This window comes from Corapipo altera, unplaced genomic scaffold (assembly GCF_003945725.1).
Source record: "Corapipo altera isolate COAL_440 unplaced genomic scaffold, ASM394572v1 54, whole genome shotgun sequence".
NCBI classification, from domain to species: Eukaryota; Metazoa; Chordata; class Aves; order Passeriformes; family Pipridae; genus Corapipo; species Corapipo altera.
The window spans coordinates 870763-896967 of NW_020884902.1; the positions used below are offsets into that span (position 1 = coordinate 870763).

At 38.3% G+C, this 26205-nt stretch overlaps 1 protein-coding gene across 3 annotated transcripts; it reads right to left on the bottom strand.

Annotated features, from left to right (window-relative positions):
• Positions 1–191: 191 nt before the first annotated feature.
• Positions 192–21043, bottom strand: AGTR1 (angiotensin II receptor type 1). 3 transcript variants are annotated; one of them, XM_027650471.1, is made up of 4 exons: positions 21003–21033; positions 18331–18483; positions 16206–16323; positions 192–1959 (listed from the first exon to the last, which is right to left on the bottom strand). In XM_027650471.1, exon 4 carries the CDS (start codon positions 1904–1906, stop codon positions 827–829), a length of 1080 nt encoding a protein of 359 aa, XP_027506272.1. In that variant the 5' UTR covers positions 1907–1959; positions 16206–16323; positions 18331–18483; positions 21003–21033; the 3' UTR covers positions 192–826. The 3 variants fall into 3 exon arrangements, with proteins under 3 accessions (XP_027506272.1, XP_027506270.1, XP_027506271.1); XM_027650469.1 differs by lacking the exon at positions 18331–18483 and having other exon boundaries at positions 21003–21043; XM_027650470.1 differs by lacking the exon at positions 21003–21033 and having other exon boundaries at positions 18331–18560.
• Positions 21044–26205: the final 5162 nt, after the last annotated feature.

Sequence of the window (26205 nt, forward strand, 5' to 3'; positions counted from 1 at the left end):
TTCTTCAAAGACAGTGTGGCTTATCAGAAGGAAAGGTTGAGTGAACCTCATTTTTGTGCGCACATACATATAGTTATTTTTTAAACTACTATAAAAATACACACTGGGATATAAATGTACATTTCTGAAGCAATGTTTGAAATGTATGAGTAGGAATATAAATCTAAAAATATATTTCCTCTATATTTAATAAATAAATCTGCATTTTATTGCATATATTATTATGAAAAAATTACCATTAAAAAAAAAAAGAAAAACAGTAGCATAAATCAGAATGAGACCAATTTCAAAGACCTTCAATTTCCATTTGAGTTTAAAATTGGGCCTCTATATATAGAATATATTTGAAAATATATTATAAATATGATGATAGGACATTTATGTCATTAAAAAAACACCAAGAAGCAACATAGCTCCACTAACTTCCTGAACAAAATTGCTCACATATATGCAAAACAGCTTCTTTGTATTTCATATAATTTATACAAGCTTTTCCTTTTAAAACACCTCTGAACTTAAGATAGGAGTTTTCTGTACCCTTCTTTTGTAGTTCTGAGTAAACAGCAGGATGCTGGCAGGAACTCCGACACGCCTGTCCACCATTTATGTTGCTTTCAGTAAAGAAAAACAAAATGAAAACCAAGCAGTCCTCTTCACGGTGTAAGATTGAAGGCCACCGCTAAATCTTTACAGTATGATTTCTCTGAGATGATCTAATGTCTCTGTAATGAGCAGTAAGCTGTGATGTTCAGGACTGCAGATGAGTCTTGTCATTCTTGCTGCTTCATACTCAAGGTTGTTCAAAATGAGTGTATTGCAAAATGCATCAATTGGTGTCGAAAGGCCCAGGAGTTTTTTTAATGTGCAAACGTATATTCTCTGGTGGCCGATATGAGAGGGAGCTCATTTTTGTTGTTAGGCTTGGATGTGCACTGACATTCGGTGGAATGTATTTAATTAGCTGAAGGAAGTATTTTTTAAAGTTTTTTCCAAAAAAAACATAAAAAAAGGGATTCAGACAGTTGTTAAAGTAGGCAATACAAATGGTGAAGGGCATAGCTGTGTCCACGATATCGGTGATTTTGCAGTCTGTTATTACATGTAACTGAATTAACACATCCAGAAAAGTGAACACTTGATGAGGAACCCAGGAAAAGAAGAAGAAAAACACTATTGCCACAATCATCTTAAAAATATCATCATTTCTAGTCTTATTTTTTTGAATTTGATACGCCTTCTTCAAGGTCTTCCAAATTAAGGTGTAGCTCGTTAATATGATCAGAAAAGGAATTAAAAAGCCCAGCAAATTTTTGGACAAACCTAATCCGACCCGGAGTGTTGTGTTATTGTTGTCATACCGAAAACCACAGACCGTCATGTTCAAGTTCTCGGCAAAGAAGATGTTGCGGTGGATGATGACGGGCAGGCTGGCCACGCCGGCGAGGAGCCAGATGGCAATGCAGGTTATCCTGGCCACAAACATGGTACGGCGGATTCGGGACTTCACCGGGTGCACGATGGCCAGGTAGCGGTCGATGCTGAGGCAGGTGAGCAGGAACACGCTGGCATAGAGGTTGAAACTTATCCCGGCTGACGCCAACTTACACAAACAGTTGCCAAAAGGCCATTGGTACTCCATGGCCGTGTAGGCTGCCCAGAGGGGCAGAGTTATCAAAAAGCACAAGTCAGCCAGTGCTAGGTTTAGGAGAAAGATGCTGGCCACTGTTTTTAATTTCATGTAACAGTAGATGACAATAACGACCAGGCTGTTCCCAAATATGCCTATGATGAAGATGATGCTGTAAACGGTCGGAACCATAATGTAGACGTAACTGTGCCTCCCTGAAACGGGACAGTCGACGTGGATTCTTTTAACATTTTCTTCAGTGGAGTAATTTGGAATCATCTTGATCTCTTCAGCTGTAGCCTCGTTTCAGGGATAAAGTATGAAGCTCACACCTAGGAGGGGAAAAGAGGAAGAAAGTAGTATTTATGATAGGGATTAAATTTTTTAAAAGTTTCAATTAAATATCAAGTTTTTGTGTCTAACACAAAAAAAGTGTCTTGGAATTGAAAAATAAGCCATCTTCAAGTGTTTTCTCAACCAATTCTTAATTTAATACAGACTTTGCATAATAAAACAGGGGTAAGAATGTTGGGAGTTAGATGAAAAATGTTAGATTCTTTTTAATATAAATGAAATCTAACAAACTTCTTTCAATTAACAAAGTTTCAATTTAAAATAATACTGGTTAGTGAACATATATAAAAAATAACGAGAGACTGAAAATAGCAGATAACTATAAATTCAGAGAAGTCTTTAGGTTATTTTCTTTCCATAAATAGGTGACATATCTAATGAGCAAAGTTATTCAGATATCTCAGAAACTAAACTTAAGCACTCTGAATACTAATTAATTATGTAAATACAAAGTGTAATGCATTAAGAAAAGAAGTGAATTTTGATTACTCATTTGTATCTCTGAGATTAATAATTAGAAATTTTTTCTATACATTAAACTTAATTCTTTAAGATAATTTTTACATCACAGAGAAATACGAAAATACACACACAGAACCTAGTACTCTGTTGTACCATAGATACCTTAAATATTCAGAGGTTACCTAGCTCCCCATCTGGCTTGGAACTATGGTATTTAACTACTAGTGAGGGGAAAAAAAAAATCCACAAAAATCCAGACGTGCTGACCATTGCACATTAATAACTGTACAAAGAGTTTAAGAAGGGTGCAAGAGGGAACAACAATTCATATCACTTCTTCAGTTACTGGCATATTTATGTATCCAAGAACTGAAGCTGTATTTCTGGACCATATTAAGGGTACAGCAATGGTATGAAATCTCCTTTACAAGGCACCTTTTGGGTTTGCCAGGACTTGTGTGTTCTGCAAGAATCATTTCCTTATTAATGACTTATGACTTTAGAGAGCTGGTTATGCAGTATAACTGACTCTCATACTAAATATTTTCCAGAGTCTACAGACAGTCCTCCCTCAAAAATAATGGATATTTTAAAAAAAAAAAATTTAAAAATGATAGTTATCACAGAGTTTATTGCCGTTTGCAAGTTCCTGACAGCTGTCAGCCAAACCCAACTTGTGCTGCTTCAAGCAAAGATCAACTGAAATACTTTGGCTTTAAAAACAAAACAAATCCCAAACAGCAAACAAAACCCTTATGAGTGTAAGTTACTTTTACATAACTAAATAGACACACCCTAAGACCCCTGGCAGTACAGATGCTTTCAGAAAGAAGAGATGCCCATCGTTACATATACACCAGCTATGTTGTTACAGGGGCTGCTCATCATTTGAGTGGTTCAGCACTGACATTGCTGTTAAGTCCAGAATGCTACTGTGTTTAGTGTTTGACTTGCTCTTGTTGGAAGACAAACCTTAGTCCAGATAGACTGTGTTTTTAATAGAGAAGTGAGGCATAGATATGTTTCAGCAAAGCCCACAGAGGAAGTCTAAGGTGGAGCCAGGAATTGAACTCAGAATACAGGCTGCAGGCGGCATCTTGTGAATGAGGCCACCCTTTGGCTCTGTTAGCTTTTAAAAAGACTTGTTATTTCTTTGTCTTAGCTCATGTTCTATTATATGTTTACATTAATAAGATAGCAGGGTAATTTCAATATTTAGGTTCTTGATTAGTTCTGTCAGGTTTGGAATATCTAGTAAAATGCAGCTAATAAAGCCTTTGCCAGGATGTGCCATGCAACACTTCCCAGTCTCTCCAGTTCATTCTGTGAATCTGTGAGTCTTGTTTCCTCAGTTGGTGTAAGTGCCTCAAAATTACGTCCAGTATTTTTGCACTGTTTAAGAAATTAAAAAGTCAAGCAAATAGAGAAAACACATAAAAGGGGGGATCATTCTTATCACATGTGGCACTGTAGTACAGCCTGAGCAAAACCTGGCTTTCAAACTGTGCCAAATCTCGAATACATTGTGTTTGGCTCTGTGGAAGGTCAGGCTACCCTAGGACAGGGAAACCACAATAAAAAGATTTCAAGATAAATCCTCTTATCTCATCCCTTGGTTGTGAAAGAGTCCAAGAAATAAAAAACTATTTGACAATAACTGATATGTTATGCAACATCAAGGTCTGGCAATATTTGACCTGCCCTAGCTACCTGCTGGTGCTCTGTGGTCACTCACAGTCTTTGCTCACTTATATACCCACTAAAATTGCAGCCCAGAACTTTGCAGTATGAAACTGTAGTGCAGAAATCACCACTGCAAGTTCAACTTGCAATAAAGTAGATCAGGGTCTAATTAAGGCTAAGCAATACCTTTGTCTGTGACTGGATTAACAAGTCACTGATACTATTTGGCAAGAATATCCTGCTCTGTGTGTACTAAGTGACAGATTCAGTGTCTAAGACAAAAGTGAATATTCCCTGTTTGATGGGGTTGGTTCTGTGCAATGGTAGATGCCAAGGCAATTTTCTCATGGTTGCTTCAGACACTCCTTTAGTGTTGTATTGTTTTGCTTCCAAATTCCCTTTTCTACTGACATGGTGACCTGTACTGTTCCATGTCAGTAGTAGCTTTAGTTGATGCTAATTAATAGCATATGTTCTTTCAAGAAAGTGGAACAGAGATTATATTACATTTTCAGAAATGTGTTAAAATAAACAAAAAAATGACTGAGTTGGGAAACTTGTGTCTGGCACTCTGAGATACTGAATTCCCTGAGCTTATTCTGTAATTCTTGGAAAGTAAAAAAGGCAGAAAAATCCCTATGAAGAATCAGGAATTTGTCAAGAAATAGTATGATACCTCAATCTACCTGTATAAGACTGTGTAACCCTTCTGAAATTAAAGGTATAACACTGAAGTCAGTGAATTGTGCAAATGATGTGTTTGGTATGTTATCAGTTTTAAATTACACTAAGGAATAACAGTCAATAAATGAAATAAATCCATCACTATTTTCAGAAAATGAAAGGGAAGCAGAAAGGCATAACGTGGTTGGTTTTGGGTAAACACATGGATAGCCATATGTACATCTGAAAACAGTTTGAATGTTGCTGTGAGAATGAACCTCATAGGAGCCTTATATCTGGTGCACAGTAAGGAAGGTACTGCTAATCCCAAGCTGAATTTTAAATTTTTTGGAAATTCTAAAGTTTCAGAGCTATCCTCAAGTAGATCTGAGTCCTTGAGCACAACTGTAAGTTCAGAGAATTAGGAAAAGCTTCAATATAGGAGAAGGCAGTTTGTTTTGGAAGCAGTATCCCCACGGCAGTGCTGAGTGGTGAGAGAGGGCTGCAGTGGTAATGGGAATTCTTTATAGACAATGATTTCTTTTCCATACCACCATCAGTTTTGCTGTGTTTCTCACTTGCCACAGTTCACCCCCTTGTCCCAGGATTACAGTTGTATATATTTTATGCAAAGCAGATACTTTTACATGGAAGGAACAGCAGATTCTTTAAAATCATTACCGAAATAGATGGTTGGCACAGCTTTATGCTGCCAGAATTCACCAGAGCAGGTTAAACCACTGGCCAGTTAAATGCAAGTATTGAAATTGTGCACATTGACAAATCCATGTAAAGCATCTCAAATGACCTGTGTTAACATAATGATAATTGGATCATTTTAAGGCTGATACACAAGGAGCTTTTTCTAAGAGGATTGAATTGATGCAACTGTGAGTGGTGTGGTGACATCAATTTCAAACAAATTATCTGGTGAGCAGCAAACTCCTGTTGTATGTTACTGTCCTGTTTGACCTTTTATCTTTTCTAATTACAATGATTATAATAAGTCACTGATAATGAAATGCTTCAGACTGCTCTACCAACTATTATTTACCACTCCATTCATTGCTTCTGTTCTGAACATGTATCCTAATTAAACTGCCTGTGGAAGCAAGGAATGCTGGGTTTATGCAAGGTAAACAGCTCTTTGCCCACTGAAAGATAAGACAGTACTGACTGTGGCTTTCTATGAGAACTTCATCAGCTATAAATAGGTAAGCAGGTGCCCCAAGTCAGATTTTAAACAAAAACGTATTATTGATATTTGCTTTGACAAAGACTAAATAAACTCAGGCTGACCAACCCTGCCACAGTTTAGCCACCTTATCATTAGGTAATGTGAGCTTTTTTATTTCTGAAGGTAGGTGGGTTATTTGCTTTTCTTACAAATGAGAAGATAATTCCATGTTTAATAGGATGCTGTATTTTATTTTTATATAAAATTATTGCACAGGGAAAAGAGAGAATGAAAAATGTTTGGAATAATATGTTCAGTATATTAGTTATGTTTATTTCTTTCTGGTGGCATAAACTTTTTCCTTTATCTTGAGTGCTTAGTCCCCCCCCTTTTCTAATTTATTCTATCTCATTTTTCTAATTGCTGAGAAAGTAATGACACTTACACATCCTTTATTGCATAGTCTTTCTGAGTTTTTTCCCTATCCAGCAGAAAAAAACCCTTTATGCTCATGGCCTTGGTGAATATAGCTATTTCTAATTCACACACATATTCAGCATATTCTCTGCTTTCCTGGAGTTCCTGAGCATTACCATTGCAAAGTCATTCATTTACCTTTCTCTTATTTCTTTTGCTAGTACCAACAGTCTACATTCCCCACTCATGGCTTTCCTAAATATTTTTAATCCAGAGTTGACAGGTGAACTGTGAAGGGAAAAAGAAATGCAAACAAAGGTATGTAATTCAAACCATGTTGGCATTACAGTATGCTCTTGTCATCACTGCCACCATCTTCCACAGGGGTCAGCATCTGACTTCATGGTAAATGACAATAAATCAAAAGATTACTGAAAAGGAACTGCAACAGGTAGTACAGCACCAGACACTGTACATCAGTTCATCAACACCAAGAACAGAAAGCAAACCTCAGAAGACCTGTGTTAGTGGCTGCAAGCTGGCTGTTGCTTTTGCAATTTTGGATCAGGAGGTGTTCTGACATGAGAACAAACAGAACTTGCAGGACCTTGCACTGGCCTACGCATTTCCATTTAACAGCTTGGTCAGTTCCCGCAAGGCAGCTGCCAGTCTGTTGAAATTGCTGTTAATTTTGCGGTGTTTGCTTTTTAAATTTATTTAGAAGTATTTATCTTTTTAATTCTCTAACCTATATGTGGATTCTTTGTGCCATCCCCTTGCAAGAGCTGAAGCTGGCCTGCTTCACCTGTGCTAGCTCTATATAGCTGGAAAATAAACTCCCTGTGATCCTTCTAGGATCTGGTTCTTCTGTAACATCAAAACCTAAATTGCTTATTAGTTATTTTGTGCTAGCAGAGGACCAGTTACTGTTACCTTGTAAATGTGAATTGTTTATGTACTCTGACCTTCTCTGTAAGAACCTCTCTGTATTTCTTTATTTAATTTCTCCAGCACACTTCAAAGGAGTCTGTCCTTCTGCATGATGGCTTCAGAGTTTATTCTGAAAAGAATCAACATCTCTCTTCTGTTTGTTCTCATAGACTACTGTCATAAATTTTCCCTTGACTTCCCAAGTATCTTTCAACTACTCAATTTCAGTCATAAAATTTATGTGAAAAAAGGACAGATGAAGGGGCTTTTTTTCTCTGGGAAAAATCAGTCCTTGTGGAATGTCTGAACAGTGGAATTGGGTGTGAGAGTGATTTTGAATGATTGTGGGGGAGGAAACGCAAAGGAAAGTAACAGAGTGAAGCACAGTGGCATTTAAATTGCTTTGAAGTTTAACTCATATCATACAGGTTTCGACCACTAGAGGTCTGTATTTCCTACCTTAAAATAAAAGAATTGCTATATTTTATACTCGAGTGCCATCACTTTTCAAAATATCCCCTTTTTTGAAGACAATTTAAGATGCAAAACACAATGAAAAATACCTGTAATTGAACTACTGCATTTAGGTAAATATAATGTACCAGGGTGAATTACTTTCAGTTCATTTTACTATCTACTAGCTTATATCTAATTTTCTCTATTCTAGCACATTCCTGCTTTTGCTAACCTTCAGTCCAATTCTTGCACTGGTAAGTCACAGAATAAGATCCTGGTATCTTATTTTTTCAAAGACATATGCATCTTAAATTACCTAATCTTAATTTGAGACAAATTAAGAAGAATATTTTCAAAGAGACTAAAAGTATAGTTTACTTTAACAATGCAGATGGAAAAGCAGTGACACCTACTCATTCAACTAAACAATTATTTTAAAACTAACTAGGCATGATGTTAATCATACAACTCTTTTTTTAAATATCAGCCAGTTTTGAAGGAAGATATTTTATTGTTGAAATTGACACTTCAGAACTACTTTTTTTTTTAAAGCAATTTAAGGGATTTTTGGAAATTGAGAGGTAACATGAGCATGCACATTTTGTTATCCAAATGGTGTGTATATTTCACAAATTGCAAATAATTTAATAATTTGAAAATGAAAGCATATTTAACACTTTTTACACCACCCCTCACCCCCACTTTCACTAATATATCTGGGTTTGCCATTAGGCCTTTGGACAGTGTCAGTGCGTCATGGTGCTATTCTGTTTCAAACTATCTATTTAAGTAAATATTTCCCTAATGCTAGTAAGGGCAAAAAGCTTTTAATTCAGATAGAGAAGAAAGGTTGTCATTGTTATGATGACATTTATTTTATTGAAAATAGTAGATAAGCAAATTAAAACCAAAAAATGTGCTATATTGTTCTGTGCCAGATAAGTAAGACTGATATTTATGTCCAAGGGGTTATACAGTGTCAGTGTATCTCTACACACTTAAGAGATGTTTGGGTACAAGCATACAATGTTTATATCTTGAAGCTGCTAAAAATAGGAGCACTTAGAAAGAATAGAAGGGATATATAGAGGTAGAAAACTAGCAAGCAGTTGGTTAGATTTAAAACAAAGAATAAAGAAATCTAATCTTGCACACTTATGCACTTTGCATTACGAATTGATGAGGCAAAAATTGGCGTAAGTGAAAGGCCACTTCTAAATTGCTAATTTATGGGGGGGCTGTGGAGTATTGAATAAAATCTTCCAAGTACATTTTTGCAACACTGAATCCTAATATACTAAAGTGTAATATGTGACAATTTTTCTTTTTTTTTTTTTAACGGCCTGCAGTGTGATAACACACTGTTATAATGTCAGCAGTTGCAGCAGCAGGGAAAGTTTGGATTATTGTTTGCATATATTCTCATAGTGCTTAGAGAGTCCAGAAACATTGGAAATATTTCTTCCTACTACTTAGCTCTTTGAACAAAACTAACTATACCAATTCCCTCCTCGTGTATGGGGGTTTTTTTCCAAGAAGTTGGGAAATCCTGATCTACATATTTCTATAAAATTTTACTTGCAGATATTAATGCCAAGAAAGGATTGCTCAACTTCACTAGTGTTTCTCAATCTCACTAGAACTTAGCGGGTTAGCAAATGCTAGTATAGCAATGATTAAGGGGTTCTTTTGTACAAAATTCATTGACTGGCAGATCCACAGGGCACTCACTATAGTTAGCCAAAAGTCTTTTGGTTTAAAGTAAGTCTAATTATTTTAGTTTATAGATTTCATTTTAGAATTATCTAGCTTTAGGTTTCAAAGTAAACATTGATCTCCTCTGAACACACATAATTTTGTTTTCTCTGCTGTTAAGGGCAGGGAAAACATTCTTGGGTTTAGTACATGTAGAACTGTACTTTAGAACACTGTCAACATGTTTAATCTCTTATGGAAGATCAGTGATGTGGTGGTTTTAGACATTGCTGGCTCTGATCTGTTAGACTTTTCTATCTAATTTTCTAGTCTCTTTCTTTCACCTTTATCCATCAGAGCAATCTCTGTTTTCTTTCTTTGACCAAGGCTGCATGAATGTGTTGCAAACTCTCTGGTATTTAATATATTTTAGGTATTATATAACTTTAAGGCATGTGAATATGGAATTATCCAGAGAATAGTAACTTAAAACCGAAAAAATACTCAAAGTAAAATATATTTCTAGATTAATACTTCTATTTCAGTACTAAATTGAAATTAAACATCAAAATGCAAAGCTTCAGAAAAGATGTCTGAAAGATGAATCTCAGTGTGTCCTGTCACCTCGGTTGCTCTGTCTTGACAGGAATAAAGATCACTTTTCCTTATCTAGGTTACTAAACCTATAGCTGAACTACTTTTCAAATATGAAAATTAGTTGTTATAGCAGGAGGCAGCCCTGCCCTTGTTTATACCACAGGGTAAAGAACTGCCCTTTTTTCTAAAAGAGGCTTGAAGACACTTAGACATACTAAGACTTTGAAACAAGGGTATTAACTACCATCACCAATCCAGCATGGATCTCTGCATCTCTGTTCTAGCCATTAACTTTACCAAAAAGGAAGATTGACACCATTCTGGAAGATAAAAATGATCCATAATCAGGAGGCTAACCTAATGCCTGCTTCTCAGGGATGTGTCATCTCCTCATATCGGTAACAATGCACATCAGATGCTGAGAAAGAAAGAATAAAGCCATTTCAGATCAAGGTAAGACTAGAATTTCTAGGGTTTTCAGCATTAACATGAAAAGATTTTTGAATGACAACATAATGTAAGCTACTATTTTAGTATGAATATACATCTTACTGCATGTTCATAACTTCAGATTTGATGCCTGGTTATGAAATATCTTTAGGGTATTTGAAAGTACCTGAAAGAGTCAATAGTTAACAAGAATTAAGCCATCAAGTCCCAGAACGAATAAAAATGAGATTAGTTTGAGCTGTGAAAGGTTATGTGCTGCACGGTTACTTCTCTGAGTGATAGTAAACAAATGGATTAGCGCATTTCCTTTATTGCAGTTGGAATTGCCTATATAAAATATAGTGTGCCCCATGTGATCATTTTTAATAAAAGAGAGAAATCAAATTCAGATTGGTTAAGTGCGAGTGAAATAATTCGATGAATTTTTAAGTTTCCATTCTAATAGCTTAATTCCATTGAATAAGAAGTTTTAAAGTTGGGGGGGTTGTTTGGTTGGTTTGTTTGGTTTTTTGTTTGTTCTGTTTTTTTTTTTTTAATTACACAGCATTGCACATCCTACACAAATGTAGTTTCTGGACACCTAACCACACATCTAAAATTTCCATTGGCACCATTGTTTCCATATGGAATGAATCATAATCTTCTACTTTGAAATCCTCGAATGTGAGAATTAAGGGAATGTACATTAATTCTGGGTGTGACCCAGATCTATATTTCAGCTTTATATTAAAAACATTGTGGAAAGGCAAGAGAGAAAAAAAACCTTACTGCAATAAAAAGCACTGCTGAAAGCAAACCTTGTCATGCCTGCTTCTAACAACAGAGATCAGATGCAATGATTGAGGTATCTCACTTCCTTTCAGATCGTATATAAAATCACAATTTGACTTCCTGGACATTTCATGTATCCGTTAACCTGTCCTCTTCACTGAAGGTTGTGGGTGCTTCCTTCAGCATGCGAAAAACAGCAATAACAACAACTGCTCTTCCTTCCCAACTTGTAGGAGAACTTCTTTTATATTACCGTGATTTCAAGCATGCAAAGCTTAATAAGGGGTTCCAAGACATTATCTCTGCTGTTTGAGTATCACTGGACTCTGGTCATTCTTATTTCTTGCTGAAATGAATGTTTGTGCATCCAACACTGAAAGAATTTTTAAGTTTCACTGTCCAGATCTTCTTAGCCAATGGTTGCCCTGGTCCAGTGGAAGGCAGTTATCACCTAGAGAGTGGACTTTTGGGAGGAATAAAGGCTACTTCCACAAATTGCTACAAATGCAAGACAAAGCCTTTCTCTGCTATTGCTGTTTAAGGAAAAGATGATGTTCTGAGCAGTGCAGAGAGACGTCTAGGCAATTAGCTTGTTGTTTTGCTGGTTTTTAACAGTATCTGAGTTTATAAAGACAACAGCTGCAGATCTAGACATAACCTGGAGGTCCCAATGTGTCTCATGGGGATTCCTTGCCCATGACAAGGGTAAATGGTTATATCCTTTGGTTTATAATGGATAGCTGTACTGCCATGTAATGTGTGTGAAATGAAACATATTGGTCATGAAACCTGGGTTGCTTTTGCTTTTTGGTCCAGGAAGAAAAAAAATGTGGTTAAGGATAAAACATCTCCTAAATTCTGCTAAGAATGTAAAAATAATAAAATGGTCATATATCATTAATGGATGGAAAATAAGTATAATAATAGGGAGGTAGAAAAAAAGAATTCAAATCAGTATAGCCAGATAAGGACTGGCTGTAAGAAAGGTGTTACAATCTAGGCTGAGAAAAGATACCGGGTGAGGTCAGTAAGTATATGCTTACCAGCCTCTGGGTAAAAACAGGTAAAATTTATACAAGTTTAAACTCTTGGTTATAATAGTGGTTGTTAATAATTTAGCAGAAAAAGGGATTTCATGCATCTAAATTAGAAATTATAATGTTCTAAAATGGTTAATGCATGAGTGACATCCCCACAGCAATATGCAGTCACTGTCGGCACCTTCTCTGTTGCTGGCAGAGACCACAACAGAAAATGGAATGGAAAGGCCAAAGCTGCAATTGTTTCCTCATGAACCAAATCAGAATTTTTCTACATCTTTGGCCTTTTTCTGTTTTACAGCTTTACTGTGAAAGACTTAATCACTCGTGTTACTAGTATAAATCTACCAAAAGTGATGTTTTAATTAGGTTTCTGTTGCTTCCTCTAGGCAAAGACATTTCTAGGAAGAAGGGTAGGGGACAGAGCTAATAACATCATAGACAAAGCTGGGACATGATAGGACCTCTTTGTGGAACTTCCAGTTAGACCAAATAGAGGTTTCGTTGCTTTGTCCTGGTAGTTTACTTTATTTAGAGACCACAGTGTCATTTGCCACTCTCCTAGAGTCATTTAACTCTTCTGGTAAGCCAGAAGATGCAGAGGCAAAAATTAACGTTATGTTTTCAGTTTAGACTCCTCAACGACTTTCCTTAGTTAAAGGTGAGATAATAACCTGATGAGCAACAAACTCAGCAAAATAACATTACTTCTACTCTTCTGGTACAAGGTACTGCCTTTCTGTACTTTCTTGTAAAACAGTGAGAAAGCTGCCACATGAGAGCTTACATACATAGATTTGCTCAAAGTTGTAAAGCAAATCAGTAACATTTTGACAGACGTGGTAACATTCTGATGTGTGTGAAGCCTTACCTATATGCTAATCCTCAAAAAAACATTTTCCTGCCATTAAGCTAAATCACCAGGCTGGGGCCATGATGTACCCAAGAGTTTTACAGGTTTAATGTGCAGTCCCTTCTGCAGGATGTACTTTTTATTTTTACATAGTATTCTCCACCTTAACCCCCCCCAAATATAGAAGGCACATGTAAATTCATAACAAGCTCTAGAAATGCATTGTGCAGAGCAATATAGTTATCTTCATCTGCAATAATGGCTAATCTGTGAGAAAGTGGGAGAGAAACACTTAAAATTCTCCTCTTCTACTCCAGAAACGGAGAGACTTCTGTCAAACAGTAGTGTTCCACTTCCTAATCTAATGGAAGTTAGATCAGTTGGCTGAGAGTAGCTCCTGTTGCATATTGTTACTTCTACTCTCTAAAACTCTCTAATGAATTCCATTCCTGTTACTTTTCACCAATATGGTTAAAGTGAGTAACAGAATCTTTTGCTTTGAGTAATGAAAACATAAATTGAAGTATAAATATGCACCATGTCTGTGTGGACACAGACACAACAGTATCACTAAAGAGTCTGTCACATTAGCTGAATCAACTAATATGGAATATTTATCACTACATTTCCAATACCAGGGCTTTTGATTTCCATATAATTTCCCACTAGTCAGTGTTATGGCTCCGAGGAAAGCAAACCTTGCATTGAACACCTTTTTTCTTTTGACTTAATGCTGAAAAACAGTGTTTGTCTTACTGAAGAAGCAAAGGCAAATGTATTGTGGATTTCTGTGCAAGGAAATGGATGTTAGATTTCGACACCTTAGTTCAGAGGAAGCTTTGTCCTCCACATGTCAAAATTCACCGATCTGTAATAGGATTTGGTTCACTGTGTCTGACTGAGACACTTGATTACTTTTCTTATTATATAATTAATTTAGACATCCTTACAGTGGGAAAATATCACACAACAGCAGTACCCCTCAGAAAAGACTTTTCTTCCTTAAATGAGAATGTTAGGAACAGCCTGGAGGGAAAAGTTAAAAGATTAAAAGCAAAGGATCAGCATGGAGGCTTCTTAATGAATCGCTCATTAGGGTCAGAAAAAGGGAACCAAAGGTAGAAAGGAAAAAAAACCCAGTCTGAGTAACTGGCAAAGTACAAGAGTTTATTCAGACCAAAAAAAATCTTTTAAAATGTTAATGCAGCTAAGCCCAAGAGAAGTTAGTATCATTGTAACTGTTAGTAAGTATAACACAGAAAACATAGAGGCCCAATTGTGCTTTCACTTGCACAAAACTCCTGTTAAGGGCAGATCATTATGAGAACTAGAAGAAAATTTGAGAAAACAGATATAACGACAAGCAAAGTATCTGTGATTTTTGTATTAGTCAACTGGACTAGTGAGTTGCTAAGGGGTTAATCAAAGAGAAGGAAAGGTCAAACACACACCTTAATCCAGGTCAGTGTGAAAGTATCACCCATGGAAAAGCAGGTTACTATGGTCCTTAGTGCTTTGTCTGGAAGGTGGCATACTTGATAGAATGATACCAAAATAGATGTTCTGCCAAATTTGTACAGCTTGTTTCCTGTTTTCTTCCAAAGTAAAATTTATTGCTCTGTTTTGGAAGTAAAATTAATTGGTGAACTCTCTTTGCTGTCCTGAGATGTTCGTTGTGCGTAGTGAGGACCAGCTACAGAGGCAGCAAAACAAAGGCAGCTGCTACAGCTGGAGCGAGCTAAGCTATGATACTGTGAATCAGTATATCACACATATCACAGCCTCAAGGAAGTGCAGTCTTGGTTCTCAAGCAAAAGTAACTGCACAGAAGCCCAGAAAGAGTAGTAGTGTGCTCTCCCAAAGGTGCTACATGAGCTTTACTTTAGTGCTAGAAAAATTCCTGTGCAAGTCCTTGGATGTGTGGCTGTCCTGTACTGACATGACTTTTTTTGATGGTACGTTTAAGAACGTGGAGCAGCATCATAAAACGTTTTTGAAGGCAATATGTTTTTAAACCCTTTTTCTTTGAAGTACTTTTTAGGAAGCCCATAGATGAAGAAATATTTTTTACCTGGTTTGAGAAAAACTGTATTGTCTAATCATGGCAAGCTGCTAATAACAAAATCAGGAGGAAAACTATTGACAGAAATCTAACAGCAGAGCTTGAGTCCTGCTTTGAAAACACATATTGATTCTTGCCCCACACTTTCAATTTCTGACTGTTGTACATCAAGTAAAGAGCCTGAGGAGGGAGAAAACCCTGAGCAACTCCAGTGGTAGCAGACTAACTCCCCTCTGCAAGGGGAGAAAGTAAAATTGTATGAACTTTTAGACTTGGACAACAAGAATGAGAGAAGAAAGGAGAAGAGAGGAAAACGAATAAGAGTTTATAAAGAAAAAGATGCAAAGACAACATACATCCTATAAATTTAGATTGGGAGGGGCATGTATGATTTCTCAATAAACAAGCTCAGGCTACATCTTTGTACATCATGTGCTGCCTGCCTCTAGTGAAGGCTCTGGGCAGGCTGTGCTGATGCTACAGGAGGGTTAAATGGAGGATAACTGCCAACAGAACATTTTTTACAGAAGTTAACTAGTGCATTTTTCTCCCTGCGTAAGCCCCCTAAACATGAAAGTACAGCTGTTCAGTGGTTTTCTGGAATGTTTTACTATTTGCATGCGTTCTTCTGGGCTAGAAAAGCTGAGGTACTCTTGTTCAGCGTATCCTCTGTTTTCAGAAAACAGAGTGGATTCAGGAATACTGTTTTATTTTCTATTTCTGTTGCTGTAATTCATCTACTGATTATTAGTTTCCACTAGCCAAGGATCTATCAGTAGCTGACAAAACTGAATGACCTAGAAGTAAAGAAAGGAATAGGTGAATTAGCTGAAATTAGGAGTTTTGTTAATTCATTCTTTGTTCTGGCCATAGCTCCAATTATAGCTTTCACCTCAAGCAGTGAAATATTGTCTAAATATTGACCTTGCCCAAATTCAGTACTAGTTTCCTTAGATATTGCCAGTTACCTTTTGCTGCAGCCTGCTTTTTGTCTTGTCTTCAATCATGCCACTCACGGATGCATTGCCAATCTGATCTCACTTTCCTGCTGTGAGGTCGTCTTCAGTTATTACCCGTTTTCTGTGCCTATAAGAGAAATGCTACTCAACTACAATAAAAAGTGATAAACACCACAAATAGTAACCAAGCATTCTAGCTAGTGTTGTTATATAGTAAATATCTGGACAGCTTGCTATCAAACAAAACCCAAATGGAACAAAAATTGCAAAAGACACCTGACAGGCCAAAATCTGTAGTTTTTTCACATAAAAGTGCAACAGAGAATACTAACAGCATGCCATTTGGAGCATGACATTTTTCCATCCTTAGTTGCAATTCACTTGAAAGCTGAGAGTAATTTTAGTATAATCCATCATTTATCTGAAGATAAGGCCATAAATGATTAGACCAGCAATTCTATTTCATTTGTGCTTTGTCTCAAACAATCACAGCTGCTAGGACTTACAGTCAAGATAACCTTTTTTCATTTGTTTGTTACAACTGAGGTAAAAAAAATAAGTACAAGTATCATAACTCCCCTTGTTTGCCAGATTTGCTAAATTCCCCAAAATGTTCAAAACTGGCAAAGATTCTTCTATGGTACATTGGGCAATTTTTTTTTTTGTTGGTAAAGAATAAGTTTTAGGATGTGGTACAGAACATGGTATGACTGTTATCAGTAGAAGTACACTGTCTTATTGGTGAAACTGGTCTTAAAAGAAAAAGTTATTGATAGAAATGGAACTAAAAGAAATGCTGTCATTAGCAAAAGCTAACTGAGCTTGCTTTTCACTGCAGGGTGTTTAGGATCAGAAGAAGGAGACAGAAAATGATACTGTGATTAGTAACTTTCTTATATACAGCTGCAACGGCACTGAAAATTTTGCTGGAGGCTTTCTTGTTCTTCAGGCTGCAGTGACTTGGCCTCATGAGGTCTGTACATCTCTGAACTCTAAGCATACATGAGGCTGCTACCTACTCAAACTCTCCAACATATCTGAACTCACCTTGTGTTTACATGCAAGAATTTCAACTATGCATAACAGTTAATTCCAGGTAAGTAGCTGAGGTTCAGTTCTCAGCAACAGCAACCTCTTTATTCCTGTTGGTGTTGTGGAAACTAATCCTACAATAAGTGAAAAGAACAATGTAAGTCATCCCTCCACTTTTCCCTCTCTTAATAAGTGATCCACATTTTTCATTTTGTTTTCAGAATTCCATGAGATTTCTATAAATTTTTCTTTGTTCTGCCGTTTTACCTTACCTAGGTTCTCAAATCTGATCCTATCAATGCAGAGGCTGACTTCTCAAGAACACCGTAGTCATCCTTAGGACTAACTGTCCAAAAATCTGAACCGCTATCCAAGAATACCTCAAAATTCTTAATTAATATTTGAGAGGAACACATGGTAAAACACGTATCTGTGTCACTGCATTTCTGATGGAATTGTTGCACAGTTGTGAGCATAAGGCACAAACAACAGCAATAAGCTAGAGAAGGCTTAAAACTGAACCAAGATTAACCAAGGGCTAGAGATTTAGCTAAACATGTAAGAGAACCTAGAATACAAGCAGACCATTGTGGACCTGTAGTGTCCAGGCTATACCCTGACCCAGTCCTTCCAGCTGTAAGCTCTCAACCTTACTGTGCTTGCAATTCTGAAAAGATTCTGAGCTTACACTTCTCTTTCTGGAAAGAGATGATGGTTGCTGTGCTGCCAGCATTACTATCAGAAATAGAGGATGGGTATATTTTGCTTTGCTGTCCACCACCCTTGCCCTGACTTGGCCATTTGGCTGCTTTTCTTCATGTATCTAATATAGAGCCCAAGCAAATCTACTTGTAGGCTGATGAATCTTGATAACCCATTTCCCCAACTCAGCATTAGATTTAACATATACAAATTAAATTTTAGTTGATTTCTCCTCTTATTGAGGTGGTCTCCTGGAAGATAATGATTAAATTCAGCTGAAAAAAACCCCAACAGATTAACCCTGTAATGCAACTCGGACATAGTATTGGATTAAAGTAATGCATTAAAATCCATGTTCTCTATCCACGTCAAGACCAAACACGACCTTTTATGAACTCACCAGGTAGAAGAGGAGACTTGACGTGCAGAGGACAGATATGTGCCAACCACTCAAACAGCTAGATGCTTCTCATAGTGTGATTAGGAGCTCTAAAATTTGGGCAGTAATAGCCACAGGAGAGATTATGAATACTACTGGTGAGACCAGTAGCTTCTGGAACACAAGAAGGTCCAGAGGAAAAGGAGAGGTAGTGCGAAAGTAAGAGTAATTTATGACTGCTTAAAATATCTTCAACTAATATTATACCTTTGCATATGCAGGATTTTAACCAGGACAGTGTAATGAGAGTTTGTAATTTATGCAACTTTAAGTTACCATATTAATTACTGTGACTGTAGTAAGGAACAACAGGCAGTGCCAGAGAAAAGGACTATTTAAATACACTCCTTTAACAAACATGGAGGATAAAATTACCACAGTGCAGAAAACTTAGAAGTAGAAAAATGCAGTCAGTGCCCATTATCTGAAGTAATATTTTTAATGGGCATTAGCTCTGACATTTATTTCCATGTCAGTCCATACATTTCTAGAAAGTGTAAATAAATCACCACATTTACATTCTGCATCTGCCTCTGTTTTTATAGTACAAAAATTACAAACAGAAATGAGATACATTTTCCAATGTTTAATACAATTAAAGCTAATATTACTCCTTCAGCAGGTAACACAAATACAATCATGCATCTTCTTGTTCTAAGACTGTAAAAAGCAGGTTGTTGAGTTGTGATGTTTGAAACTAAAAGGCAGCACTCTCCTCACTTCTGCAGTGCTGTTACTGGCATTCCAGGCTGGTATTTGCTGCCTTTTAAACCAGTAACTTCTATCTGCAGTTTGCACATGCTGTCCAGTCCAAGTAAGGTACTGTGTTGAAGCAGGAAGGCAGGAACACCTTACACCATCGGAAATGGGTGGACTTCTGCTCTCCTCCAGTGTGAAAATTAACTCTGTTTCCATCTATTACTATGACAAAAGGGGAAAATGAATCCAGCTATATTCAACTTCAATGATAAACGTGACTTCTCATAACTGCACAGGACCACTCTGCTTTCTCAGTTTAGCAACATAAACTAGGAAGCACTCAATAATCATAACTGATTTTTCTCTGCTACCTAGTTCAAGTTGTAGAGAAGAAAAGTGTATAGAAATACATAGTGGAAATATAGAAATATACATGGAAAGGCATATATTTGAACTTCTTAATACATGAGCAAAAGCTTAATTTGTAGGCACCTCATATTTTTGAAAGATGCTGTAATTTAAAAGATTATGGTGGCAACAAGCAAAATGGACTGCCATAGTCAGGAGTATGAAACATTTGTCTGACACTAAAACAGACCTAAAAGAGCGTTTCTACATCATCATGGTAATTACCTGCTTCAGGCCATACTTAATCCTCCTATTCAGACAAAAATCTAATCATGTTAGCACTGTGTGTTCACACAAGTGAAAAGAGAAGATGCCTCCCCTAAACAAAAAATCTCTCTTGACCCTCACCTTGTGATTTCACTGAGCCCATTTATTAGCTTGTCCCATGCTATGCAGTACAACACAATCCAAACAAGTACTGCTACTTTTGGAAGTCATGGAAATTTACAGTTAACTGTCGCATGCTCTGGGCAGAATCCTGCTGTCGCTTATTGCCATACATCTCATTAATTCTAGGGTGTTTGCAGAAATATAGAAAGAGGTGTAACTGAATGCTGCAATTTTACTGCTTGTACATATTGTGATCTGATTGACTGACTTAGTTACTGATACACTACTTGACTTGGAAGAATACAGGGTTTGTGCCTATAAATAACTGGTAACATTGTGTTTTAAAGCATGGAGAGTGGAAGGACAGTAAATATGTTACAGGATCTCATCTGAACTTGCTGAAGAACTCTAGTCCAGTGTGAATCCAAGAAGTTTAGAAACTGGTTAATGCCAGGAAGAAAAAAAAAAGGAAAAAAAAATAGAGAAAATAAAGGTAGGGGGAGCAATTTAACTTTTACTAACTAAAATCTGATTTCTGGTTGTAGATTGCTCTTTTTTTTTTTTCTGCAGAAAAAGGATAAATCTGGTTACGGAAAGTGTATGCTACACAATTTTGATGAAACCAATACTTGCTGCTAACTGATTGCCTGTTGCACTAAGAAACTGAACTGTTTGCACAAGTCTCAAAAATCATGATTATCACTTTTGGTGACTTTTGATTAATTTCTATGATGAGCTTAGCACAGTGATAAAAATTTATTTGCTCATCTGAATCTGATCTTGACCAGAGATCAGAGGGCTGGTTTTTGTAGGCTGATGGGATGACCCATGATGGTGAGATGCTGTTACTGCACTGTGCCTTCTGCCAAAGGGTGCCTCTGCTTTCTCCTCAAAGTGTTGACAGGACACGAGCGCTCACACACAGCATGGCTGTGAGTCTGTGGGACGCTCAGTCATCTCCAAAACTATGTTGTGCGCGTTTAGCAAGCGGGCCTTGAAGGGCAAGCCGGGGCACGGGGCTTAAGTTACCTGCATCTTGTTTGGGGCTGATCCTTTCTCTGTCAACGCCATGTAAGCCAAGTGTAAATTCAGCAGGAGGTTGTGCCACAATCTCCCTCCCCCGGGGCGAAGGTGCGGGGCACAGCCCGCGGGGGCGCGCAGGGGCCGCTCCGCGCCCGCGGGAGGTTCGCGCTTACCTGGCTCCGCGCAGCGCCCGCAGAGGGGCGGCTCAGCCCCGGCAGCGCTCGTACCGCGCCGGGCTCGGCTCGGCTCGGCTCGGCTGGGTTGGGTTGGGCTCTGCTGGGCCGGGCTCAGCGGGGCTGGACTCAGCTGGGCTGGACTCACTCAGCTGGGCTGGACTCCGGCCACTCTCCCTCCCGGCCGCACCGCTCCTCCTGCTCCGAGCGCGGCCCCTCCGTTTTATAGCGAGGGGCGTTGCGGCACAGCCCAGCTCGCCCGCTGCCTCTCCCCACCCATCTCCCGAGACGGACCCTTCTGACCCGTCTCCCTCCCACTTCCCCCGCTTCCTACTGCCCTTCCCCGCCCGCTGGCACTCCCGCAGCCGGACCCTCCGCCCGGCGCGGGTGCGGAGGTGGTGGGCAGGGATGTGGTGCCCGGGGTTGACGGGCAGGATGGGGGTGTGATGGCCCTGGCTCCTGGCGCTGGACAGGGCAGAGCCAGAGCCGGGGACCTGGAATGCTGCGGAGGCTGCGGGAATAAGGCGAGGGGTGTGCGTGGGGTGCCCCTCCTTCCCTTTGCCTCCAACTTTCTGAAGAAGGGGTCCGAGTGGTTACAAACATTCTCAGTTTCTCCAGGAATCCCCCGGGCCGCCTGTGAGCACAACTGAAATGTTCTGATCACCACTAATGAAGTTGCAATAAATATATAATTGCCATTATAAATCTGGCAGACTTTGTTCTCTGGGAGTAGACGGGAGAGGAAACAGGTATGCTAAACCCCCTTGAAATACATGTCCTAGGAGGGCTCTTCAGATCAGTGCTGTCATTTAAAAAACTGATTTTGTGTATGAGGGATTTTGTTTGTTTCTCTCTTAATCTGGTAAACAAGACAGGGAGCAACTTCTCAGGCAGGATTTCTTCGACTGTCATGCTCATCAAGAACAGGATTTCAGAAGTTATGTTTCATTGTAGTGTCATCACACCTTAGTTATGGTCAGAGCTAAAGCTTCCAATGCAAACTGCACAACTGCAGATTGCTTCCTAACCTTTTTATACACCTAGTGTCTTTTTGAATGCTTACTTAGGAAAGGCATGACCTAGGATGGCAATATCCTTCAAGGGTTGGCAATATAACTTTACTTTGGCTGTGAGTAATTAGGATATACTTAGTGATAGTGGTAGGAGAGGCAAATCAAGAGGAAACATTTGGATTCTGTGGTAATAACAACTTGTTTTTCAGCATCTGCACATGTATAATCAGTAAGGTCTTGTCTGGCTATAATTTGTTGTTGAAAGTCTGTTAGCTAAACCAGAGGTTCAGACAGAAATCCAGAACTGTGGCACATTACATAAACTCATTTGTTCCAGGCTGTGTCTGATGGGCCATGGGTGTGTTACATGGAGGCACTAATTCACCTGTGACATAATCTTTTGCCCTGATCTTATTTATGTCGTGACAAGAAAAATCATCTGCATTTTCATCAGAACAGGAGTCAGGACTGAAGCAGTCTATATTGGCAGCACGCTGCCCTCCTGCCACTTGAGGAGTTTGTAATTGGCTTCCTCTCTGCAGAGGTCATGCTGAGAGATCTTCTAATGATGAAGTAAGTACATGTTCACAGATTTATCATGACAAGAACTAGAAGCCACTTGCTAGTGAGTACTGTTCAGGCCTCTGCAATGCCTGAAGCTGGCTACAGCAGTGTGCTCTGTTATTCCCATGTATGTTGTTGGTTATATTACATGGAGCTCTTGACATATGGGACACATTTATTCTATTCAAACAATTCTTTGTACATGTGTGACTGATTACCAAACTCCACTGAGTAACAATGAATTTGGCAGTTATTGCCCAATTCTGCCCAGGCTGTTCTATGGTAAAACCTGCTGGATGGAGCTGATGGAGAAGAGACCTCCATAAGGTGACACTTGGAGGTCTTTCAGTTCTTATAGAGCTGAAGGAACCAAAACCAAATTCCAATCCCAGCATCAAACACTGGCTATTTAGAGTCACAAAATGCCCCTGTAAATGTGAATCACTGCCTGGAATCAGTTGTTGCCTTTATTACATTCCATCGTCCCTTCTCTTCAGAAAAGGGAAGGAGAAAGTAAATGATAACTGTATTTTTAACCAGAATAAAATGAAAAAAAACCCCACAACAACTTCTCTTTCAATTGGATTCTTTTTTAAAAGATGCATGTAAAATTGAATTTGGGTCTGCATCTCTCTGCTGAGTTCAGTCCATCTCTGGTGGATGTACACAGGAGAGATGTAATTTAATGTAATTTTGGGAAAATCTCTTCACTACCAGCAGTTTTGTGTCTGGAATCCCAATAACAGAATTGTAACATGATGAGCACTGCAACATGCACTCACTGTAGAAATGTGATTTACAGGAACATCTAGTGAATAATAGACTTGATGACTAGAATTCTGTTTTCATTGAACTGCTGTAAATAAAGAGGCTTCTTCCCACCAGAATTGATTGAGGTGTCTATAATGTGGAAAGGGTTTCAGGGAGCAGGTTTCATTCTACAGCTTGTGTTAGAGCAAAGAGCTGTCATTAAGAAGGTGACTACACTGGGCAATTTGATTGCCATGAAATCAAAGAAATAGCTCTTCTAATAGCAATATTTATTAAAATCACTAGTACTATGGTGAGAAAAAATAGTTTAAAACAAATCTTCATTGGGAACTCAAAATCACATTGCCTTTAACACCCTCTTATTTCTTTTTAGTAATAGATTTGGAATGAATCACATCTGAACCTTTTGGCAGTGTTTCTTTTGACATTTTCAAGATTTTTTTTTACTTTCTGCAAGAACAAGAAGTACAAAATTATTTTTTTTTGTTGAAAGCTGATGTTCCTTACATAGATTCCCACGCCTCTGGACATCAAGAGGCAGGCTTGAGGAAAGCACCACAGGTTGTGAGATTTGTAGCATGCTGTTTCTGTTCATTGTATTCTTTTGTATGTATTTCCGATGCATTTTCCCACTGTTGATTCTTTCAGGAAATAGATTGGACTTTTGCACATAGAATATACTGTGCATTTGCTTAGAAGAAAATGAGTAATTCAGCTACTCTGCCCGTACTGCAAACTTGGACATGTCCTGGTGGCAACCTGATGTGAGTAAAGATGATTATTTGCCTGAAGATAAGAAAACTTACAAATGCCATATTTTTTTAGGAACACTTCTTGTCAAAAGACTCTCCTGCTGCCATAAGGAATATTTCAGTCCTATCCTGTTTATGTATAACTAAATATTTTCTGAGAAAAAGGACCAAGAATTGACCCCAAGTCAATGCATCTATTATTTAGAATTTTTTATCCACTTTTGTCAATGATGAACTGTGTTTTCAGAGTGTGTTCCTTTCTATCATGTCTACTACAAATGAAAGTTACTGGAAAATATTAAGAAAAAGAAATTTTGGAAAAAGATACATTGTAATTTTCACAGTCTCCCTCTTGATCCCAAACTTGTTCAGCTGTAGGAAAAATATTAGCTTGTGCTGTAAAAATAGGAATGTATATTACTGTTGTCATCCACTCTCTATGTAAGACCATAACACTTTGTTAAGGCTGGCAGAGCATTACATGTTTGTGTATGTGAGAGGAGAGAACAAGAGAGGGAGAAAGGTCTTTTCGGATAAGCAAGGGAGGTCATTTGCAGACTTTGAGCAGCAGTGGTGCTAATATCCACAAGCTCTGCCTCTCCAGAGCTATGGAAATTTACATTATTATTTTTTTTCTGATGAGGTCTTAACTATTAAGATAGTTAATCTCTTTCCAGGAAGCTATATGCTTTAACTTTTAGTCTTCCTCAGCTTGTATGCTTTAATTGTATCCATTATAATCATCATAGCATACAGCAGAAGGGGAGGCTAAAAATTAGAAGACTCTAAGGAAGCCAATGTTTCAAATCTCAGCATTTCCACAACACTTTAACTGGTTTTACTTTGATAGAGAAGTAGTAGATTTTTTGTTTGAATTGTGCTGTGTTCTAAGCTGAACTGAATGAGAAGTGTGTGACATCCTCGTTTTCTAAAGTTTATAAAATAGGGCAATTACGTGCTTATTTTTATATCTAAATTTGATTATGCTAGATCATTAGTTTAACAACAGCAGCAACTGCTTTAGGGATTTGGACTGTTAAATTCAGTGGCAGATATAAGGTGTGTAATGGGCTGGGAGTGCAGGGGCTGCTGTGAGGTGGCCAGCAAGGCCGGGCTGGCTGCCCTCTGGTGAGTGTCCTGTGTCCAGCTCTGCTTCTAGCCCTGTGTCCAGCCCTGCATGGGCAGCTGCCATTGCTAACGAGCAAGTAAAATCAGGTGGCACTATGGGCAGGGAAGGGATGAAGACAGACTCGCCTTTATTTGTAGAGTAAATCCATGTTTGATGAAACTGTCAGGTCATCAGATTAATGCAAAAGCCTGGCCCTTTTCCCAGAGCTCTTTCTGTGACAGAAGGAGGCCAGCTGCCTTGTCACCAACTTTGTGTCCCCCTGTAGACATTATTGGAGCACTTAGGGGACTGAGAGGACCTGTAGGGAACAGAGCTGACAGAACTATGTCATTTCCTCACTGTTCTAAGAAGTGGATGACAGAAACCAGCCTGGTTTTGAGGCAGGGATCTTCACAGCAAATGCTGTGTGTTGCACTGCTGGGAAGCAAGACCTGAGCCAGACTAGCCCAGGCACTGGCAAGACAGTACCCAGGGGCTGGGCTGTGCTCACACTGCTCTGCAGTCCACATCATCAGGGAACCATAGTCTGCTCTGGCAGGAAAGAATTGTAAAGAAATATAATTTGGGAGATATTTCCTTGTTTTCTGAAGACTTTCTAGTCTTTTTCAAGTAAATTAACTTAATATCATAAACTCTTAAGAAAGCTTTCAAAAGAAAAGGCTGGATTTGCTGCTCATGTGCTACTCTGTGTGCATAGTCACAAAAGCTGCTGCATGACTGGCAGTTCCAAAAAGCAGGTATCTGTTTTCCCGTGTGGGTAAAATCTGTGTTCAAACTGGATGCAAAGTAGACCCTGGTTTGCTGGACTCATTGCTCATTTTAATATTCAAGCAGATGGGAAAAAGGGTTTTTTTGACTGCATGGTGTGTTTCCTTCTTGTGTATCCTTCCTTTTCTTTAACTTCCTCATTTCTCTGTCATGTTCCTTTCAAAAATCTGCTGTTTGTTTAAATGACTGAAGAGCCTTCTTGATAA